This window comes from Odocoileus virginianus, chromosome 27 (assembly GCF_023699985.2).
Source record: "Odocoileus virginianus isolate 20LAN1187 ecotype Illinois chromosome 27, Ovbor_1.2, whole genome shotgun sequence".
Lineage (NCBI taxonomy): Eukaryota > Metazoa > Chordata > Mammalia > Artiodactyla > Cervidae > Odocoileus > Odocoileus virginianus.
Window position 1 is genome coordinate 24970951 of NC_069700.1, and position 22410 is coordinate 24993360.

The 22410-nt window shown below is 43.7% G+C and overlaps 1 protein-coding gene across 5 annotated transcripts in view; it reads right to left on the bottom strand.

The window, feature by feature from the left end:
• Nucleotides 1–22410, bottom strand: part of RUNX2 (RUNX family transcription factor 2) — a 250764-nt gene that overhangs the window by 104827 nt on the left and 123527 nt on the right. For 2 of the 5 annotated variants that reach the window (XM_020884875.2, XM_020884872.2), the window contains 2 exons: nucleotides 17358–17423; nucleotides 11289–15594 (listed from right to left, as the gene is read on the bottom strand). The exons of 2 other annotated variants lie outside the window; for them this stretch is intronic. In XM_020884875.2, the coding sequence (XP_020740534.2) occupies nucleotides 15116–15594; nucleotides 17358–17423 (545 nt within the window). In that variant the 3' untranslated portion in view covers nucleotides 11289–15115. Of the gene's footprint in view, nucleotides 1–11288; nucleotides 15595–17357; nucleotides 17424–22410 lie in introns of those variants that run through there. One more of the 5 variants, XM_020884874.2, reaches the window with a different exon arrangement.

The window sequence follows — 22410 nt, forward strand, 5'->3', positions numbered from 1 at the left end:
GTCACTTACAGGTTTACTTTTCTGTCTCTCTGAGTAGATGGTGAGTTTTTTGAGGGCACAGATTATGTCTCATTCACTGTCATTTCCATCATTTCTAGTGAGAGTTCAATCAGTGTTTATTGAATGAATGGCCCCTCCCTCCAGGCCAGATGAGAGTCGAGGGTTGTGAAGCAAAACAACGAAACTGTTCTCTCAAGCAAGGGATAGGGCGAAGCTACAGATTTTTCTTCTTCTTAGCCCTCCACTTCCTTCTGCCCTGTAAATGGCTTTGCGCTTGTGTCTCACAATCATGAGACATAATAAGGCAGTGTCTATCATTAAATAAGCATTAGATGATTAATCACATTCTAAGTTCTAAATCACATTCTAAATTAATTACATTCTAAATTAATCACATTCTAAATCACACTACACCTAGTACCTGTGTCTCCCATCCTTGCACCAATAGCATGGTTTTCTATTTACATCTTTAAAATTGAAGATATGTGTTGGTTGTAATGTAACTCAGATAGTAAGCAGATGAAAGGTAAAATTGAGATGAAAAATTTGTGTTTTTTCAAGATTAACTGTCATGTACCATTTCTTTAGATGGCTAGGATATCATGTGAATGAAATCCGGAGTGTGGCTTCATCTCTACAGTCAGAGAATGAAACAGCAAATAGAAAGACCTTGGATCACAACAAGGTCACGACATCTACCTCTAGTTCTGAGGACAAGGGGACCTCTTGTCCACTAAGGGACAATCAGTTTGAAGGATGTTGCCAACAGACAGATCATCTTTGTTCAGGAAAGAATGACATTTATTCTCTTACACCAAATTTCTCAGTCGGTCAGACCTGGTATCTTTACCTATGATTTTAATGAAATCATGTATAATGGGTCTTTTTCAATAAGGTTAGCTGGGAAAGATCCTGATGCTGGGAAAGACTGAAGGCAGAAGGAGAAGAGAGTGGCAGAGAACGAGATGGTCAGATAGGATCACGGACTCAATGGACATGAATCTGAGCAATCTCTAGGGGATAGTGAAGGACAGGGGAGAGTGGTGTGCTGCAGTCCATGGGGTCACAAACAGTTGGACTACTTAGCAACTGACAACAGCTGGAATATGGTATGGAATTCGTATGTTGGAAATTAATTCATATGTGTATAAGAAATTCTTAACAGAATCAGTTTAAGTTAATAACAAATGGAAATAGGTTCATAAAAAGTAGAAAAGTAAACGAATGCTTAATGAAAGGATAACGCAGAAGATGCTACCCTAATAAAGGAAGGAAATGCCCCTTCCAGGGAATGAGCTTGAGAATAGCTTGGAAATAGATTCCAACCCTTGACGTCCCCTCATCCGTCTACAGTGTGATCCTGCAAAAGTGATTTGACCTCTCTGTGATTTCATTTCCTAATCCTCTACAAAAGGGCCACTTTGGCCAATTCTGTGAGGAACAGTGGACCTCGTTATCTCTCTGAATGCTAGGCAGACTCTAGCTGCCTCTCAAAACTCCCCACAATTTCTCCATTCTAAAAGCCACTCCAAATCTATAGGTAAGAGTTGCTGCATGGAACCTTAGCAGACCATCTGGAAGGTAATATATCACTGCTTACACTTCAGGAGAAGGTCAAGAGAGGTTAAGTGGCTTGTTCAAGGTCACACATTTGGTTAGTAGGGATCTGGAACTCAGATCTTTTTTGCCACTTACTGCTTTCCCCTTTCTTTTGTTTTTATTATTATTATTTATTTATTTGGCTGTGCTGCAGGGCACATGGGATTTTAGTTCCCTGACCAGGGATTGAACCAGTGCCCCTTGCAGTGGAAGTGCAGAATCCAGACCACTGGACCACCAAGGAAGTCCCTCCACTTCCCCCTGTCAATACATCGCTCAGCCCCTTCATGCAGCTGCATGACTGTGACAATAGGAAAGAGAAAATGGAAGAGCAGATTTCCCCCTTTGATTATATGAAAATCATCCACTTTTTCAACACCAACCCTCCCATATATTATGGTAGAAATGAAAGGCTTGTATGACTAAATACAGATGTCGAGTATCTTACAAATACTTCAGTATTTTAGGAAGCGGGAAATGAAATTGGCTGTAAGCAGAAATCAAAACTATCTAAATTCTCTCTAGAAACGAATCGTTAACTTTTTAATCTCTGTTTTCGGCAATCTGAAACATTCATGAATTTGCTGACATAGAGAATGGCATGACAAACATCTCTTACTGGGATGGATGAATTGAACAGAGATGCTTGCCAACATGCTTTTTAATGGTGATGAGCCTTCCACTATATAGCTCTGCTTATAGTAGGTGTTCAATAAATATTTCCAGAAAGGAAAAAGAAAATAAGGCAGAGAGAATGAGAGGGAAAGAGGTCATTCTATTCTCTGGGATTTTGGGAAAATGGGATATTAATTTCGGATAAAATAGACATAAGGAAATAGTCTGTAAAATGCTTTAAAACAGTTGGAGAGAAACCTACTTATTCAGTTAAAGAGATTTAGATGATTTAGGGCAGAAAACACTGACATCCCATTCCCAGGCCCCTCCAGGGCCTGTACACAAAGCCATGTACACATCAGGTGTCCCAACTCAGACCTGGGTCCCCCAGATCAGTTCTGCCTCTTCGTGATGCCAGTTCAGAAATGGGGGACCCAGGTGCTGCCCCTTTGTCAGGTGATGAGAAGGACCCCAGAGCCACTCTTGGAAAGGTAAGAGTTGAAGCTGACAGGAATTTCTTGGTCTGGGCCTTTCTCTTGTTAAATGAGGGCAATGCTGCCAAATTAGGTTCATTAATACCTTTTTCAGCAGCAACATTAACATGAAACTCAACACACCTAAATGGAAGACCTTGGAAGAGATTCCAGATTGAGGGCTGAGGTTGGTGCAGAGTCAACATTTCTGTTTTGAATGTGCCCGTGGATTTTATATTTATCCTTTATGCTATGTGATGTCTCTGAGCTCCTTCAGGGAAGAGGCCGTGATAAGCCAATTGCCAAAGTTAGCCATGATGTTCAGTAAAAAATTAGTCTATAAAATAAGTTTAAAAAGATTACTTTGAAAGAGAAATATTTTTTAAATGTTAAAAGAATATTTTTTAAAAAGTGTTCCACCTGGGGCTCCAGCTGTATTGAGTGTCAAACTATCTGGAATCTTTATAGACACATTTAAAGAGAATCAATTCAGTCATTAGGCGTAACAACAGTGCTTGTGCATGCTCAGTCACTTCAGTCGTGTCTGACTCTTTGCAACCCCATGGACTGTAGCCCACCAGGCTCCTCTGTCCATGGGATTATCCAGGCAAAAATACTGAAGCGGATTGCCATGTCCTGCTCCAGGGGATCTTCCCAACCCAGGGACCAAATCCTCAGCTCTTGCACTGCAGGTGGATTCTTTACCCACTGAGCCATAAAGAATCTGCTTGCCAGTACAGGAGACATAAAAGATGTAGTTTCAATCCCTGGATCAGGAAGATCCCCTGGAGTAGGAAAAGGCAACCCACTTCAGTATTCTTACATGTAAAATTCCAAGGACAGAGCAGCCTGGTGGGCTACAGTCCATGGGGTCACAAAGAGTAACTATAATAGAACCCATCTATTTTATGTTTATTATGATACAGACACTTTGCTAGCCTTCCTCATATCTCAAGTCATTTACTTTCTCCACTGATGATAAAGGAGAGGGTGTCTAAAGTTTTAGCTTAGGGACATAGTCTTTAGAATCATACAGATCTAGGCTTGAGTCTTAATGGCTGTGTAACTTGGGCAAGTCTAAACCTGTTTCCTCATCAGTAAATGGAGATAAAAACAGTACTACCTTCTTCCTAGGTTGCTGGGAAGATTGAGATAGTCTCATGAAACATTCAGCCAAGTGCCAAGGGCATAGTCAAGTGTGCGATGAAAATTAAATGTTGTAAGTATTCTTATTTGATCAGGTTATCAGTACTAAATATGACTTTTCCCCAAGAGGAAATTAAAACAATGGCCTTTAGTGCCATCTAAGCGGGGAAAGAGGTAAATCATCTTCTGTCTCCATTGCTTTCTCCCTGGAGTGGTCATACTAGTGAGGTCTGGGCCTAACAAACTTCAAAGACAGCTATGGGGAAGAAAACAGTGAGAAAATAGTAGCTAGGGCATCCTGTCCACATTGCAGGCAAGGGAGCAGCAATCAGGAAAAGGAAGTACCAGGGCTTAGGAGGATGATGGGGAGAGAGAAGAAAAGCCGTAAAGAGGGCTTCGTTGGTGCTGTTTAGTGGCTCCGTCATGTCTGACTCTTTGCCACTCCATGGACTGTAGTCTGCCAGGCTCCTCTGTCCACGGAATTCTCCAGGCAAGGATACTGGAGTGGGTAGCCATTCCCTTCTCCAGGGGATCTTCCCGACCCAGGGATCAAACCTGCATCTCCTGCATTGGCAGGCAGATTCTTTACCACTGGGCCACCAGGGGAGCCCCAGGAGGACTCTGGGGACCTGATCACCACCTGCTCCTAACACCCAGTCCTTCTCTCACTCCTGCAGACTTAGGGCACAAAGCTCCAAGCAGAGGCAGTCAGGGAGCTCCGGGCACCCTTGCTCTCCGGGAGGAACTCCTGGGTGGCGTGAGCCAGCCTCGTGTGCAGCCGGGTCAGTGTCTGCTGCGGTCAGCCCAGCCCCGCAGAGCCCCACAGCGGCTCTGGTAGCTCCCTGGGAAAGAAGAAAGCAGCATCTTCCATGCATGGCAGACCCTAAAACAAAATAAGAACTGCAAGATTTGATGGACTCTGACAGGGGGAAGAAGAGAGTGAAAAAGATGGAACAAAGATGCCATTTTAAAATCACTGGCTCAGGTTCAGGATTTCACTATTTTCTATGGCAAGGAGCAAGTAAAAAAAAAATCCTGTTGATGAGTTTTTTTGTTTCTTTTTTTTTTTTACAGTCAGTGAAAGCCGGAGGGCACGGGACTTCCGATTTTGCCCTCTTGGGGGACCTGGAAGCCGGTGCTCTGGAGAACTCAGGAAAGGGCAGGATGGCCAGAAGGCAGCAAGGCCCCCAGCAAGCAGCGCGAGTGGAGGAGGCACGGGGGCAGAAGGACACTCTGTGTTTTCAACTCAGATTCTGTGATCTTTCTGCCAAACGGGGGTTTACAAAGCGAAAACCTCCAGAGCATTCTCATACTTTCTGGCTTATTCGCCTGGTGTTCATCTTAACAGGAATCAGCTGCTTGCCTTCTCACTTCTCCAGCATGTTGCCGGGGAGAATTTAGCATCTGGTCTGGCTATTATTAAAAACAAGAACATCCTGCTCCCTTGGGAGAACAGCACCACTGGCAAGAAACGGACAGAGATATTTGCATTCAGAATTCCAGAGCTGGTTTCGGTTCAATATCTGCTCTCCCCCCCTCCCCACCCCCATCCCAGGCTTTCATTTTGAAATTTCCCCATGCATCTGTCATTCGCATCGTGGTCTCCTCTTGCTGAAACAGAGAGAGCGTAATTTTTCCTTTCACTGGGAGGCAAGAATTGCTGGAGTTGTTCAAATACTGCCCAGCTCCTTCAGTGTGATAAAGTTGAACTACCAGAGGAAAAATTTTTTTTTTTTTTTACAACTGCGGAAATGAAAAAGTAAACAAGACTGGGACTGCATGGGTATTCAGACTCTAGCTTTTTTGTTGTTGTTTTCATCTTTTGCCTTTTTTTTTTTTAAAGCATTGGGCTAGAAGCCTGAAGGAACCATATAATATGAAAAACCCTGAGAGGTTTTATTAGCCAATAAAAAAAAAAAAAACTGAGTTCCTATTAACCACTTAACTCCTTGCTAAAGTTCCGCCTTGCATCCCTCCTGGATCCTTCCCTCCGTTGGATGCTCGAGAAGAGTGAAAGTCAGCCCAGAAGTCTCTCCTCCACAGTTTGAGTTCCCAGTGTGCCCCAGAAGTTGTGGTAGAGAATTACACTCAGTAATAATCTCTGCCTTTCTCATCTATAAAACCACTAATAAGATCTTGATAAGGAGTTGGATTTTCTACACCCTCATAGTAGCCACACCCAGAGAGACTCTCTGGGCACACGACTAAAAAGGAGAAAGGTCACTGTGATTTTCAAGATTTCAATATTAAATGACTGTGAGGGAAAAAGAGAATCGAGCTAAGACATTACTGGGGTCTGTCACAAGTCCCACAAAAGATTCCTCTCGTTTTAGGGCAGCAGAACAGAGAGAAACTCAGAGAGAAACAGAAAGTGAAACTGGCCAGAGTTGTGCACTGCTAGAGATGGAAGCAGTTATTTAAAAAAATAAAAATAAACAAATCAATAAATGACCTAATTTAAGACGGAAAGGATGTCCAAGGAGATTTAAATCATAAAGCCATTGTATTAAGGCTCTCACGATTATACACATCACATGGTTTTGTGTGTTGGCCTTTTGCTATTTTTAAATTTGCACTTTTACACCAAAGCATCATCTGATTGTGTTTTGGGAATTCCTGGTACCCTCATCTCTCAAAACCCTGCTCCGGCTCTGCCACTGTATGCTATATCTCCTTAGTCCACGGATCCTACTCCATCTTCCTTCCATCCCTGCACTGGTTTCCTCTGGGACTTTGGGTTCTCGGAGAGAAATGCCGCAAGGCAGTAGGAGAACAGGGCCACACAAGACCTGGCTGCAATTCTGTGTTCTGATCTCTTCTGTGTGGTGAAGACAAAATTAGTTCTTGAGGGGCTTATGTGGAAGTTCTTTAGCTTGTCCCTGGCCTGCCCTGGCCCCCATTTTTTCCCAGCATTTTGCTAGATGGTCTCGGTTTCTCCATAAGGATGATATTTCTGTGGGGGTGTGGGCAGGGGTGGTATTCCTCCCTTCCTATTGGCTGTGGAGTGACACAGAACCGGGGAAAAAAGCATGTGAGCTACCTTTGTGATGCTAAGACATAAAGTAGGTTTTTCAGAAAACCCCACTGAGTGGTCAGACATCATCGCAACAAGATCATAAAAAAACAAAATTGAAGTTAAGTTTTAGTAAACATTTAGTGCGTTTCTAGAAATTCGATCCTTCTGCTTTCCAACTGGTTGAGCATGTCTGTCAGGACAGCAGGGCCGGTTGAATCACGGAACGCTTGTGAATAAAAATGCTTTACAAAAATGAATAATAGCCCTTCCTAGTCGACCACATCACTGTGCTCCTGACATCTCAGGGAGGCGGCCGGTGTCCCCGATCCCTTCTAAATAACCTATTTGAGGAAGAATAATTGCTTGCGGGAGGAAGGTGTGCTTTTTTGCAGAATTTGCAGGAGTAAAAACATCTGAGGCAAATAAATGCTGTGTCAAGGGGCATCTGTGTGTGCCCGAAGCCTCATCTTTCCCTGAGAGGTTGCTCTGGCACATCTTCCCATCCCTTTCCCCTTCTCCCTCCCTTTCCCTCCCTTCAGGCGTGCATGTACCCATCATACACACACACCCAACACACACACACCCAACACACACACATACACACCCAACACACACACACACACCCAACACACACACATACACACACACCCAACACACACAACACACACACATACACACCCAACACACACACACACATACACACCCAAGACACACACATACACACACACCCAACACACACAACACACACACACCCAACACACACACACCCAACACACACACACACACCCAACACACACACCCAACACACACATACACACACACACACACCCAACACACACACACACACCCAAGACACACACATACACACACACCCAACACACACACATACACACATACCCAACACACACCCAACACACACACATACACACACACCCAACACACACCCAACACACACACATACACACACCCAAGACACACACATACACACACACCCAACACACACACCCAACACACAACATACACACACACACCCAACACACACACATACACACACACACACCCAACACACACACACACACACCCAACACACACACATACACACACATACACACACACATACACCCAACACACACAACACACACACATACACACACACCCAACACACACACACCCAACACACACATACACACACACCCAACACACACACACACAACACACACAACACACACCCAAGACACACACACACACACCCAACACACACACCTACACATACACCCAACACACACATACACACACATACACACACACACCCAACACACACACACACACACATACACACACATACACACACACACCCAACACACACACCTACACACACACCCAACACACACACACACACACACACCCAACACACACACATACACACACACCCAACACACACACACACATACACACACACTCAACACACGCACATACACACACACCCAACACACACACATACACACACACCCCCCGCTTAGTGTATTACTCTTTACCTCTGCAGTGGATCCTAGGCTAAATTTTGATGAATTATTATTTTTTTTAATTTCATTTTCAAAGCCTCGCAATTGAATAGCTACTGCTATGAAGCCCTGGGGGAGCGACAAAAAAAGGCTGGTAAGGAGCAAGGAAATGCCCTTGCCTTTGCTCAGAGCTCATAATTCAATAAGGACCTATCCATGTATTGGTTACTACCTGGCCTTTCTTAAGCATCTTCTCCAGGCCCGAGGAGAAAGCCCAGGAAGGAAGAGCAGAGGTGGTGGAGAAGGGATGGAAGTGGCCAGGTCACCCAGAGCGAGGGAGAAGCCAGCTGCCTTGCCCCCCAACATCCTCTGCACCAACACCCGGACAGCTCAGGGGGTGCAGACCCTCCCACGAAGGCATCCTTTCCAGGCCCTTTCAGCCAACTTTAGGAGCTAATGCAGGAGTCTGCCTGGGGTCTCACAGGGAAGCTGGGCTGCGCTCACTGAGACAGAGGTGGTCAGTTGACTTCCCCCAGAAAAACTTAGAGACTACAAAATAGCAATCTTATCACAAACCACCCCACAACCAAAAAAAAAACCAAAACCCTTGTTTCCTACGACAAGTCTCTAAACTAGCTTTAAATGATTGTGACAGACAATGAAACTGGATCACACCCCCGTTAACCTGATCATGTAGGTAGGGGTGTTTGCTGACATCAGATCAGCCGGTACCTCCATTTCTACACAGGCTCTTGGTTGCGTCAGTGCAATTAGCCACCCGCTTCCAGAGGGGCTGAAACATCGGCTTGTGAAGGTCTGCAGGCCCTGCCTTTCCAGCGAACGAGGAACGCTTCGTCTACCTCCTTCCCAGCCTTTCCAGACTGTTCTCAAATCCCATAAATATAAACATGTGGCTCTTCAACCGCATCTGCAGATAATAACTTCAGGGGGCTTCCTGTTTACATGGCAATACCCATTTCCCAGCCAAATAAACTCTGCGACAGAGAGCTGAGGTGTTTATGGGGCCGGTCTCGGCCGGGATTGAGTTAACAGGAAACACCCACTCTCTAAGAAATGTCTGATGATTCAATATTCGGGGGGCAGGGGGCACAAAGGGTCAAAAACACTGGAGAAATTGCTTTCTTCTTCTGCCGGTCGTTTCCAGTGAGAAGCAGAGAGCGCTGATGAACACAGCCAAGCCAGCCAGTCCTAGCAAAGCCCCACAGCTGTGCTGATCGAGGGCTTCATGGCCCATGAAGCGGGGAGGAGGGAGGCAGTGCAGAAGAGAGCGCCAGGAGCCACACTCCCGACACATGCAGACCTCAGAGTGCCATCAGGTGAGGCAGTGAGAGAGGGTGATGGGCATGCCTCCCTGGGAAGTCCCTAGGTATCCTGCCTGACTCTCCTGTTTGAATGAGCAATGTCTTCTCACACTGGTTCTGTACAGAATACCTAAGAAGTTGGAGCCTTTGGCCCAATGGTTCTCAATCGGGGCGATTTTGCACCCCTCTACCCCACCCCGCCCCACCCAGGGGACATCTGACAATGTCTGGAGACATTTTTCACCATCAGGACTGGGTAGCTACTCATGGCATATGGCCAGTAGAAGCCAGGGATGCTGCTAAACATCCTTCATTGCACAGAACAGCTCCCTGCACACATGCCAAAGAATTATCCAGCCTGAAATGTCAATAGCACCAAAGTCTAGCCCAGCACCTTTCCATAAACCAAGAAGCTGAGACCCCCGAGGAGGACAGTGTTGCACCCTAAACCCCGCTGCCACTGGACAAAGCTGGAAAGGCCAAGAGAGCCACCGTGCCCACCTCCCGTGCAATGCCTTTTAAAGTCACACAGATGTTTAACTTACAAGGATAAATAAATATGCATCCTCAAAGAGTTGCAAACAAGTTCCCCGGCCTGAGTTCACCCCAACTGCTTTTAGGATGTCTCCTAAGCTTAGAAATGAGTGGTTGCTAAGCTCTTTTAGAAAACAGAGCCAAAGAGGTAAGAATGAGCAGATCTGAAAGGCAGCCTCTAATTCATAGCGTGACGTGGGCCCCCAGCCAGTGGTCATGCTCATAGGTACCGAGGTTTCCCTGTCCCTCCCTAGAAGTGTGATAAGCCAAGATACATAGACAGCACAGGCCAGAAAGAAAGAAACCACACTAACCCAGGCCCTCGACCTTCTTGCAGAGGAGGGACTTACAAACATAAACAGTGGCTCAGAATAAAAGTCTCCAAACTAGTTAAGCTCACTACTAGCAGAATTTTTCTGAGGCTAGAGCTCCCCAGGCCAAGGTCCGTTTTTACTCATCCTCATCTTTGGTTGACTTTCTTTTTAGGAACCCCAAAGAGATGTGAGGAGGAAAACAGATCGCCCCCTATGGCTGGGCAGCTCTTGTGATTAGTCGAGGGTTCACTGCTGGCCCTACATATGTGCCTGGAGATGAGAGGCATCGAACCATCGAAGCTGCCGTCTTTCCACCCCGACTGGTCCCCCAGTTGGAATAAGGGGCTTTACCCAAGAGTGGGGTGAGCACTCCTTTCTTCAGACAACAGGCTGGTAAGGAAATGAGCACACTCCTAGATTCTTCACCCACCCATCTCTGTGTCAATCGCTCAGTCGTGTCTGACTCTGTGACTTTATGGACTATAGCTTGCCAGGCTCCTCTATCCATGGGATTCTTCAGGCAAGAATACTGGAGTGGGTAGCCATTCCCTTCTCCAGGGGATCTTCCCGACCCAGGGGTCGAACCCAGGTCCAAAGCAGAATCCAGCGCTTACCAAGATGCTTTTCCTCTCACCAATAATATAGGATCTCTGCTCTCATCCAGTCCTGGCAAGTCCTATGACCAATAAGTGCCCAGGTGTAGACAGGAGCAGGCGTCAGACAAGAGAAGAAGCCGCGGATGAGAAAAAACCCAGTGTACACACATAACAAAACCAAAAAAGCCATTTTATTGAAAATTAAATTCAAACTTCAAATTAATATTACAATCATGAGAAAAATGCCAAATAATTCAATTTACAGTTGCAACATACAATACAAATAGTCCCTTTGAAGTTAAGAGTAAACTCATCCACAATCATGACCTGTGGCACAAAGCAGAATTTGTACAATATGTGCACGAAAGCAAGTTTTGGGCAACAGCGATTGGAAAAAAAGTAAAAATTGAAAGCTTGTATTTACACAAAATGCTACAAATATTTTTGTTCCACAGAAATCTAAGAATGGTAAAGCATATCCAAAAAAAAAAATGGAATTTTATTCAGAATACCTAAGGAATGACTGTAAGTTATGGTTTTGGCTGATAATATTTCAAAGTACTGCATGAAAAGGCAAACAGTTATTTGTAAACATGAAGTAAACAAACATCTAAAAACTTCTCACATAGAAAACACGTTTCAAAGGCATTATCTTTTTTAAGAACAACAAATTCAAGGTTTCAAAATGTCATCTTTTATTTATTATAGTTCTTTTGAATGTCATAGGTTTAATTATTGTTTTTGCTAATGCTTTGTGTTTTCATGTATTCCCCTAGACTCTGAGTCAGTCGCTTTCCTGGTAATGGAGGGAACTCTTTGAGCCAGTACACCCATCTCCTCCCCTCTGAATCCACAATGAATGGGGCCTAATGGTGTGCAGTTCTCTGCCCACTTTTAAAAGGTCCTGGTGGGGGTAAGACGGCCTGAAGAGTGAACCAGAGCTGTTGAATCTTTGCGTTCTAAGCTGGATGTCATTTCACAAAAAATCTAAAAATCTTTGGTACCTATTCTGGAACTCTGACACAGGTTAAAACAGGTTTTTTATGTTGTTTTGTTCTTTAAAAAAGTGGCCGTACTGGTGACGTTGTAAACCATGTCATTTTAACCTGAAGAAAGTACAGTGCTGGCTAGGTCACGGTTCCATAGTAGCAGAAAGGCTTTGTTTTAATCTTGAAATCACAAATCATGCACGTGACTCAGTGCAAATTAAGGACTTGCTTTTTTTTTTTTAAAAAAAAAAAAGCAAAATTTAACCCCCAGGCTGAAAAAGGGCCAAATTTAATCTAAGAAATGTAAATTGCCCCATTGAAATGGTTAGAGTGAGGAGAGAAGGAAGAAGTGCTTGAATTTTTCCCAAGAAAAAAAAAAGCTTTTAAAGTGTTTCTGGGTTGCTGCCTGCAGCCACTATTACTAACATTTCAACACAAAAGCGTCCCTCAAGTCACTTAGTATGTGTACTGTAAACTTAAAAAAGCCCTTTTAACATTAAACAAGAATGTACAGATATAGTACCTTTTTTATTAAATAGGGTATAGCTGGCACTGGAGATAACATTTTTATGTCAATTAATTAAGATTGAAATGTGTAACCAGACACTGGCTTTTTTAAGTGCTGCTGAAACAAACACACATATTTTACATTTAAAAATAAATGGACGGTGGTGTGCTTCAAGCTACCACACACAAACAATAAATAGTATCCATTACTACTTCCATCTTTAGGAATAGAAAAGTGGCTTATTTATCTAGGCATACTCGGTATACAACCTTTAGAAGGCAAAGTGTCTTGGTTTGGTTTGGTTTGGTGTTCCCCTAGATTTTTCTTAGGGGGAGTCAGGGTGAATTCCCAGGTGAGAAGCACAGGTCCAATGCCCCTTGAGCTATCCTGAGATGCTTGGTGGGTCTATGAAGTGGGCTGGAGGATGACCAGGAAGCAAGGGGCTTCTGGGGGCTGGAGGCAAATCTCTATCAGGTTCTGCCTAGGGCGGGGGTTGGGGGGGCACAGACTTTGAATGAAAGAGCCCTGACCTGTGGGGGAGGCAGGTGGGGATCTGCCTGGTGGTGTCATGACAGGATCCTGGCTTGGATTAAGGACCAGGAGAGCTCAGAGTGCATCTGACAGGAGGCCTTCAGCTCAGGTTCACACACAGTAGTAGACACCAGATTCCACCTAGCCTTGCCTTCCCGACACCCTCCACGGTGAAATACAATGAGTATCAGAGGCTGTGTGTTCTCAGATCAGCTGCCTGTTGGAACTTGCCTGCCCCTTCAGATGACCCTGCTCCCAGAAGACAGTGACTTAATTCTGCTTCTTTAAATGCAAATTCTGTGGAGAGCTGCCAGTGGGGCCCAGGCTAAGGCAGATTTGGGTTCCCCTGACTTACTGTCTGGGTAAGGCAGGTTGGGTAAGGCTCCCTGGCACAGTTCTATTCTCCTGTACCTTGAGTATCGTGACTGATCCTTCAACTACGTGTGTGGCTTTAAGCTGACTGCATCTTCAGCATGAAGCCTGGCAATTTTGAGTTTTGCTTTAACTATGAAACCACAGAACGCCATTCTGCAGTTCAAGGATTCACTTGTGCTTGTCTTTTAATATGACGAGAGTCATCACTATTTCAAAGAAATTAGGAAACCACATCACTCCAGCATTTTATGCTGATAAAGGGCAACATACGTGATAAAGGACTCAGGGTTGCTTTTTAAATCTCTAATTATTGCTATTTTTTTTTAAAAGGCAAAGCTGTGTTAGAGGCAATCAAAGATCTGAAAAGAACGAAATATATCAATTCCTTCATACATCGCAAAAACAAGCTACATCTATAATATTTGGAGATGGAAGTATTTTTAAAAAATCACATTGTGCCTGGATGAACTGAAATTGCTTAGCAATATTTCAGATATGGCTCTAGCCCACTGAAAAAATTTGTTATTTAATAAAGAGCACTTTTAGAGACCGAAGTCAACATATCAATACACTAAGAAATGTTTCAAGGGTCCAAATGTCATTAAATAATTATAAATATATCTTTAAAGTTATATGACCATTCACGTTAGCAAGTTACCTCAGATTTTACACATATTCATAATTTAAAAAAAAAAAGAAGACAAATAACACACAGCCAAACGCAAACACTATCTCTACCGTTATGGCTATAATAAGGTATTGCCATTTTCAGTTTTGCATAAAAGGAGAAGGAGTGGGTTGGAGGGGGCACGTGGTTTGGTATCGGATTTCCTTTTGGTTCAATGGGAAAAGGAAAAAAGAAGTATGAAAAAGTAAAATAAAATAATCTATCCTGATCAGTATTGTTTTTGAAGTCACTTTCTTAAAGTAGGAAAAAATAATAATAATAAAAACAACTGAACCAAACAGTTCAAATGAGTACTTGCAGAAAGCATGAAAGCAAAAGTTTGGAACAGTTGCTCTGAGTGGATGGCAGGGGAGTGGAAGCATTCCTTTCTGCCTCTCTTCCCTTCGCGGGCACCTGGACCGGCTTTGTAAGCAGGTCTGCCCAGGGCACAGGTCCACGTGTTGCAACGCCGTGAACCGTGAGGACGTGTGGTTTCAAAACACAGGGAGGAAGCGGCTTTGCTCTTCCTCCTGGACTTGGAGTCCACCTCTCTGAACTGGCATCTGAACAGATGATTGAGGATAAGAGACCCAACAACAACAGCAAACAAAAAATACCTTTTTTTTTTTCCCTTTGTTTGTTTGCAAAGGTACATGTTTAAATAGAAAACGATCTGAAACCTGGTTAGGGCTGTCTCTCTCTTGGGCCTTTTGCTTTACAAGATTTACCCTCTTAGGGTTGCAAGATCGTGACAGAGTGACTGAATGCAAAAAAAACAAAAAGAAGAAAAGAAAATTTTCTAAAAAAACAGGCACTTTGTAGATAGCGAGTTGATATACATATATATGCACTCTCTATATATGTATATGTCGATACACTGGGGATGTGGCTCCCCACCGAGACCACTGGGGCCACTGCTGAGGAAGTTTCAATAGGGTCGCCAGACAGATTCATCCATTCTGCCACTAGAATTCAAAACGGTGGGGGAACTGCTGTGGCTTCCGTCGGCATCAACGCCATCGTTCTGGGTGGGCAGGTTTGGGTTTAATAGCGTGCTGCCATTCGAGGTGGTGGTGCACGGCGGTAGCATTCTGGAAGGAGACCGATCTCCCCCGGGCACCATGGGGAACTGATAGGATCCTGACGAGGTGCCATAGTAGAGATATGGCGTGCTGCTGGTCTGGAAGGGTCCGCTCTGGCTTTGGGAGGAGCCGGGGTAGGGTGGTGGCAGGTAGGTGTGGTAGTGGGTGGTGGCGGACATACCGAGGGACATGCCTGAGGTGACTGGCGGGGTGTAAGTAAAGGTGGCTGGATAGTGCATTCGTGGGTTGGAGAAGCGGCTCTCAGTGAGGGATGAAATGCTTGGGAACTGCCTGGGGTCTGAAAAAGGGCCCAGTTCTGAAGCACCTAAAAATTACAACAGAAGATGGGGGGGAAACATCTGTAAATATCAGTCAAAATCATGAAAGAATTTTTTTCTTTTACAAGGAAAAAAAAAAAAAAGAAAGAAAACTTTAGCTTTTCCCCAATGGACCAGCAAGCCACAAACAGACTTTCAAATGCACCAGTTACTACACAGTCTTTGGGTTTTTTGTTTTTTTTCTTTTTTCACTTTACAGTCTTTTAGCCTCAAGTTCTTCACACACACCCCACCCCCCACCGCCCCAGAGAATCCCAAAGGGCTTTAAAAAACCCAAATATGTGCTAGGTTGTGCATATAAACCCCATACTCCGCGAGACAGATTTCACTCACCAGACTTTTAGACTGAATCCTCATTGATTTTTTTTCTCCTCCCTTCCTGTTTCTTGGGGCACCTCAGATATTTGGAAGTGACCTTCATACTAAGTCTGACACATTTCTTTTTCTCACCCAATATAAACAAATTCCAAAATGATCTGTTTTGGTATTGATACTCTTGTAGGGCCCTTTCATCAATGAAGGAATATCAAAAAGATACCCTAACATGGGTCTATCACTTGAACTTGTAAAATAATGTAAAATCCTTATCTTAGTAACCAATTTATGTATTTTTTCCTCATCTTAGTAACTGATTTCAAAAAGAAAATCAAACTAGAGTTCAGTGTTTTCTGGAACTAGCTTATGTATCTGGGGTCATATAGGGAGAGTCTGACCCTTAGAAATTCTGCTGAGGGTCATAAGCTAGTAGGATTGAAAGTGGGTGGCACTTAGTAATCACTGCACTTCAAGTCTTGATGGGAGAAGCAAGACTCGATTAAGGCCACGTGCCAACAGCAGCTTTGGGGAAAAGCTCCCTGGAAGAGGAGAAAGAACAGGAGGGCATCTCACCATCCACCTACCGGGCCCATATACCACATCCTACAGAATTAGCTGCAGGCCAGTTTGAACTGGGAGCCTGAAGCAAAGACCGTTTTTCCCCTAAAACATGAGGTCCTTTAACTTCTAAAACTAACAGGATGCCTCCTAAATGGGTATTTCTGGCGCTCAACTTATGAAATCATAGTTAGAAACCACTTCATGTGGAAATTAGTTTTCGGAAATGCCAAAAACTTATAGCTGTGATCTTTAAAGACTGGGTTATGAATTTCTAACACTGACAGAATTGTGACAAGCCCTTCGATAATACCAATGTTCTTAAAGATTTTGTTCACACCTGAACTCTTCCCGTCCTTTGGATCTCATATATTTGCTTTTCCTACCACTTTTATCTATAAGGGAAAACACTCGGTATTCTTTTTTTTTTTTTTTAATTTTTGGCCACACCATGAGCAGCATGTGGGATTTTAGTTCCCCCATCAGGGATCGAACCTGTGTCCCCTGCACTAGAAGGCAGAGTGGACCACCTTAACCACTGGACCACCGGTGAAGTCTCACTCGGTAATTCTTGAAGGCCTTAGTGAGCAGGTACTTCTTCAGCTTCCTTTTTATTTAGCCCCTGTTCTCGGATCCTAAAGAATCATCCCAATCCTCTTCTTTCAAGGTGCTGATCGAGAGTTGTTCATTTCTGTTAAAATGCACACTGCCTTGTGTCCTTTGTAAAACACTTGGGTTAAGCGCCTTGGTGGGCATCGATAACTAGAAGTGACTGCTTCAAAGCAATATGTCGTTAACAGAAGTGTTTCTCACTCAACGGGCAGTCTCAGTCAGACAACCCCACCCAGCCCAACCCGGCAATTGTGAAAAGTCTCACCTGCCTGGCTCTTCTTACTGAGAGTGGAAGGCCAGAGGCAGAAGTCAGAGGTGGCAGTGTCATCATCTGTAAAATGAGGGGATGAGCTCTAAGTTCCCTTCTGGTTCTACCGTTCTGTCACCGTGAATCCCAAGACAGCAGGAGAAGCTACTGCCTTGGGGGAGGGTGGGGGGGAGGCTGGGAAGTTCCCACCCCTCACAGTAAACCTTCCCGGAATCCACAGGCCCCATAAGCAGAGGGGGAAAAGCTGGTGAGCAGCTAGCTTCTAATACCGGAAGCAAACACTTTCAAGATGACAAACCAAAACTCGCACAGTCTGGGCAGTTGCTCTCTGCTTTTGATAAATTCTTCCATCCTCCGCTGGCCTCTCCCTAACCCCTCCCAAGCACGAAATGCTGACAAGTTCAAGTGTGAAAAGGTGCAAGGAGGGACGCGGACAGAATTGCCCACGGGAGCACAGATGTGATCTGCCATCTCCCTGCCCCGGGCTCCTGTAGTGCCTGACATGATACAGGCCCAGCATGGAGACCACAGATGTTCTCGGCCAGCCTCATTTTCATCGCAGGGCATCTAGGTGAACTTGAGTCGGCAGAGTTAATAGGTGTAGGCAGGCCACTTCTGTACGCATTAAGTTCAACACTCAGCTCGTGTGAGAGAAACCAGAATAACGTGAGCAATTTCAAAAGGAAAGAAGTCACACTTAAAACAGCAGCGTTTGCTCCACAGAAGCACAGAGCTCACACAGATAGGCTCATCAATGTAAAAAATGCTTCTCGTATTTATACTTAAAATATCCTGTCCTTATAATTAAAATTCCATGTGGTTTCCCTTATTTTAATGCAGAAGCCCTATTAAAACCCTTTATGTGGGACCCTGCCAGTAAACTCCAATGTGGCTTTGAATTTATCTCTCCACCCCCTACCCCCAACTTCTTGATTTTACCTGATATATTTGGCTGATGTTTTTATTATTCATCACATGCCGGGATCACTGTACCTTTTGGGTTTAGAGATGCCAGCTAATGCAAATTGACATTCATTTTTCAGTTAATGAGCTCTGGTTGTGGTTTATAGAAAACAATGCAACAGATTTCCGCTAGGTTTATAGAATTTTCACCAATGGCTTCCAGTCACTTAAGACTGTCAGGTCTTGAGGATTTAACTCCTTCTGAGCAAAGAGAGCTGATGTGGACTTTAAAGGGATTATACAGCCATTTTTACAACTTACAAAAAAGATGATTCTCTAAAACTTGCTTAGTCATTTTGTGTCACACTGCAATGTGTTCTGCTGGAAGAAATTTTAACGACTTGTTGCAGTTTCACGTGAGATCGCTCATATTAATAACCAATCAGTGGTGGGGAGATTGAAAAAATCCTCAACTTAAAAACAAAGAACTTAAACTCCTTCCTAACTTTCAATTATTTTTTATAATAATTATTATAGAAGCAAACGACATAACTAAATTTTCTTTCTATACTTCTAATCTCTTTTCTGTGCAAGAACTCAGTTTTTCTTTCAGACCATCTTCTCAGGTTGTTTTGATCCTTGTGTCCTAAACTATTCATACCCACATCACCAACCACAATACATACAACTACAAACCATCTACAAACCTAGATAGTATATCAACTAAAGAAAATGTAATATCTATTTATTAAAAGGATGAGGATGAACGCCTGGAGAGTTCTCTTACCCCAATCTAGTTTTAGAAATGTAAAGCCAAAGCTCAGTAACTGGCCCAGTGATCTGCCTTGTAGCCTGAGAGCTCCCCAGAGCTGGTTTAAAACTCCAGATCACAACCTACAGATTAAATAAAGGCAGTACTGCCAGGAGTTACTTGAAGCTCAAGATAAATATGGTACATCTTCCCGATAGGCTGGCTTTACTCAGTCTGGAGACAAGCGGATGCTGTACAGTAAACACGAATATGATATGGACTAGCATGCAACACTTGGGTGAATTTTCAGGCAAACGAAAAAATGATTTCAACAAAATTTTCCATTTGTAAAGCTTCAGAACACTTAGATGAATTTTTAGACAAAACTGATCTCAACAAAATTTTGCATTTGGGAGGCTTTAGACTATGCCCCCCAGGTTCCCTAAAGTACCCATTTATCCTCCTCTGCTGGTTTGGGGTATTCTAGTGACAAAAACCCAAACCCCTCTTTTACTGTCTAGATAATCCTAATCTAACCCACTGACAAATAGGGAAGCTAAACAGAGAAGGGGAACCATTTATTCTGCAAAATCACCCAGCTCCAGAGAGGCTGAACCATGGTTAAACAAGACCTCTCAGACTTCTAAACTCTCTTCAATCTTAGTCACCCTTAAGGAATTTGGTTGACACAATCACAGATATATATATATATCTGCTGCCTTAAAAGTTCTATATGCTGAAATAAATTTGCTTAAAAATATTTAAGCAGGTTCTTTTGGTGACCATGTGTTCCCCCAAAGAGAGTTACTGTCCTTGGGAGACTATTCAAAAACTCTTTCAGCACTTGCTGACTTAATTTGCTAAACAGTGAGCAATTAATTCAGTTATTCATGGTGTAACCTGAGCGAGACCAAGGTCAAGGGCTTGATTCCTTTAGGACCTGCTGGTTCCCTACAGTTGCATTTCATTCCAGAATGACCCTTTGCACCCCCTGCCAAAGTCAGAGAGCTGCAGATTTCTGTCCTTATCAGAAAGAGAGCTGCAGGAAACTTGCTCATTGAAACAGCAGCAGCAGCAGTTTTTCACAGTCTAATATACCTGGGGAATAATATACTGATAAAATGCCCATGAAGCTCCAATAAAAATAAAATCAAAGTTAAAAGTAAAAATTTCTTGGGAATTCCCTAGTGGTGCAGTGGTTAAGAATCCACCAGTCGGGGAACTAAGATCCCTCATGCTCTGGGACAACTAAACCCTCATGCTAGACCAGAGGAAGCCCACGCACCCCAACAAAGCCAGTGCAGCCAAAAGGAAAGAAAAGGAAGCACTGATTATTCTTCAGTGAATGCAAAGTCTAATCATTGTGAAAACCATTTTTTAAAAAGTAAAAATTTCTTGCCCCTCCCCTCCAAAGTCTATGGGGAAAAAGGAAATAGCCTCCTTTTACCCAACCAGGTCTCTTGGGTCTTCGGAGCAAGTGGAAAGTGCGGTGGGGAAGGAGTGAAACCAAGATAAGGGAGAATAAAAGAGAAACTCTGATCTCTGGTTCCTGTGGCCTGCAAACCTCCACTCAGCACCTTCCACATGCTGCTGTCTAATGCTAGTTATCTCTACTTGTGCTGGACTCCTAACTAGAGGGAGCTACAGCAGCAGTGATCTGTCTAATACTCATTCATCTTCCCCTTTTGGGTTTAATAACAACCATGCTTGATATTTCTTGACCTTTCCCTAGTACTTTTACATGCATTTTCTCATTCAGTAGACACTCAAACCATTATGGCTTGGTTGGCTGAGGATGGGCCAAGACAGCACTAAAAAGAATGGAGATAAGAGCTTGAAAAGAATATTTGACTGGGGTACTTGCCATTCAGGGCTGCCAGCTAGGAAACATCACACCCAGGGACCATCTCCACTCAGGAGTGGAATTTACACATCCCAACCATGGAGGGCAGGTAGGGACACAGGAAAGGACCAGGGACCTTGAGTCCAGGTGGAACACAGGTTGGCAAATGCAGACTTCTCTGTCCTTTTTTAATGCAAGGGCAAAAATATACAGTATGAAAAGCCATCAGACTTCTCGGCAATAAGGTATTAATTTCAAAGCTTCATGAAAGCCTTTTAAATGGTAGGAGTTATCACTTCACCAAATCTCGAATAACATCCAGGTACTTTTAATTAAGGGGTTCCCTGATGGCTTAGTGGTAAAGAATCCACCTGCCAATGAAGGAGACTCGAGGGTTTGATTCCTGGGTTAGGAAGATCCCCTGGAGAAGGAAATGGCAACCCATTCCAGTATTCTTTACTTGGGAAAACCCAGGGACAGAGGAGCCTGGTGGGCTACAGTTCACGGGGTCACAAAGAGTTGGACATGATTTAGCAACTAAACAGTAACACTTTTCATTAACCCCCTTGCAGCATCCTCTCTATTGGAATAAGAAGCAGTGCCTCTCTCCTCTAAACATCTTCCCCTTCTACATTTTGGCTGCCGCTTTCCCAACTGCTCTATTATATAATTTCCTATTTCACTCCTGTTCTAATAGCATTTATTTTCCATATCACTCTTTTGGGCCCTCAGCCACTGCTTTACTGAATTATTAGCTGTTTCTTAGCCTGTGCTCTCCAACTACAAAGTAAACTTTGGATGGTAAGAATTATGATTTATTTTCCTCTCATATCCCTCAGAACAGTCTACAGGGTAAGAGCTTAAATTTTTTTAATGTAAGCATATGAATGGACGAATAAATCAACGAACAAGTCAAATGGCCTAGGGATTCAAGAACTCTGCACAATAGCTGGTATATTTTTGATGCATTAAGAAAATAGGTATTATAATAAGCACTAAGCAATGGTGCCATCAGACCTAAATGTAACTCAAATACGATTCCAAACTTATGAAATCTCATAAAACTCTCTTTAAAGGGTATTCAAAGCTCTCCCCAAACATCACTACATCACTTGACTTCACGTTTCAGACAGAGGCCCATCAATGGTAGTTGCCACTAGTGAACAGATGCCACCATGCTGTTTCCAGTAACCTGAGAGCCTGTATCTATGGTTAAGTCTGCACTGGGGAGTCAGAGGGAGAAGAGAGAAAGGAGAAAGAGGGCCAGGCTACAAATGCACAGTGAATGAGTGCACTCCTGTCCCTGGGACCCCAGGGTAACTGCTGCCACTAAGGTTGTGTCATTTATTTGGAGTGACTAGCAGTAAAGCTCAAATCCTGTTTGAATTTCTAGACAGTAGGCAGAGCCAGTATGTCAGCATCACCCAGAACTGAGGATGGCTTTTATAAGATGAAGTAGCAGCAGCCTGGAGACAGGTGGATCTTCATGACCCTGAGATGAAAAATGCAGTTCTCCTGTCCCAGGCCCGCATGAACATCTCCCCCGTGGCTGC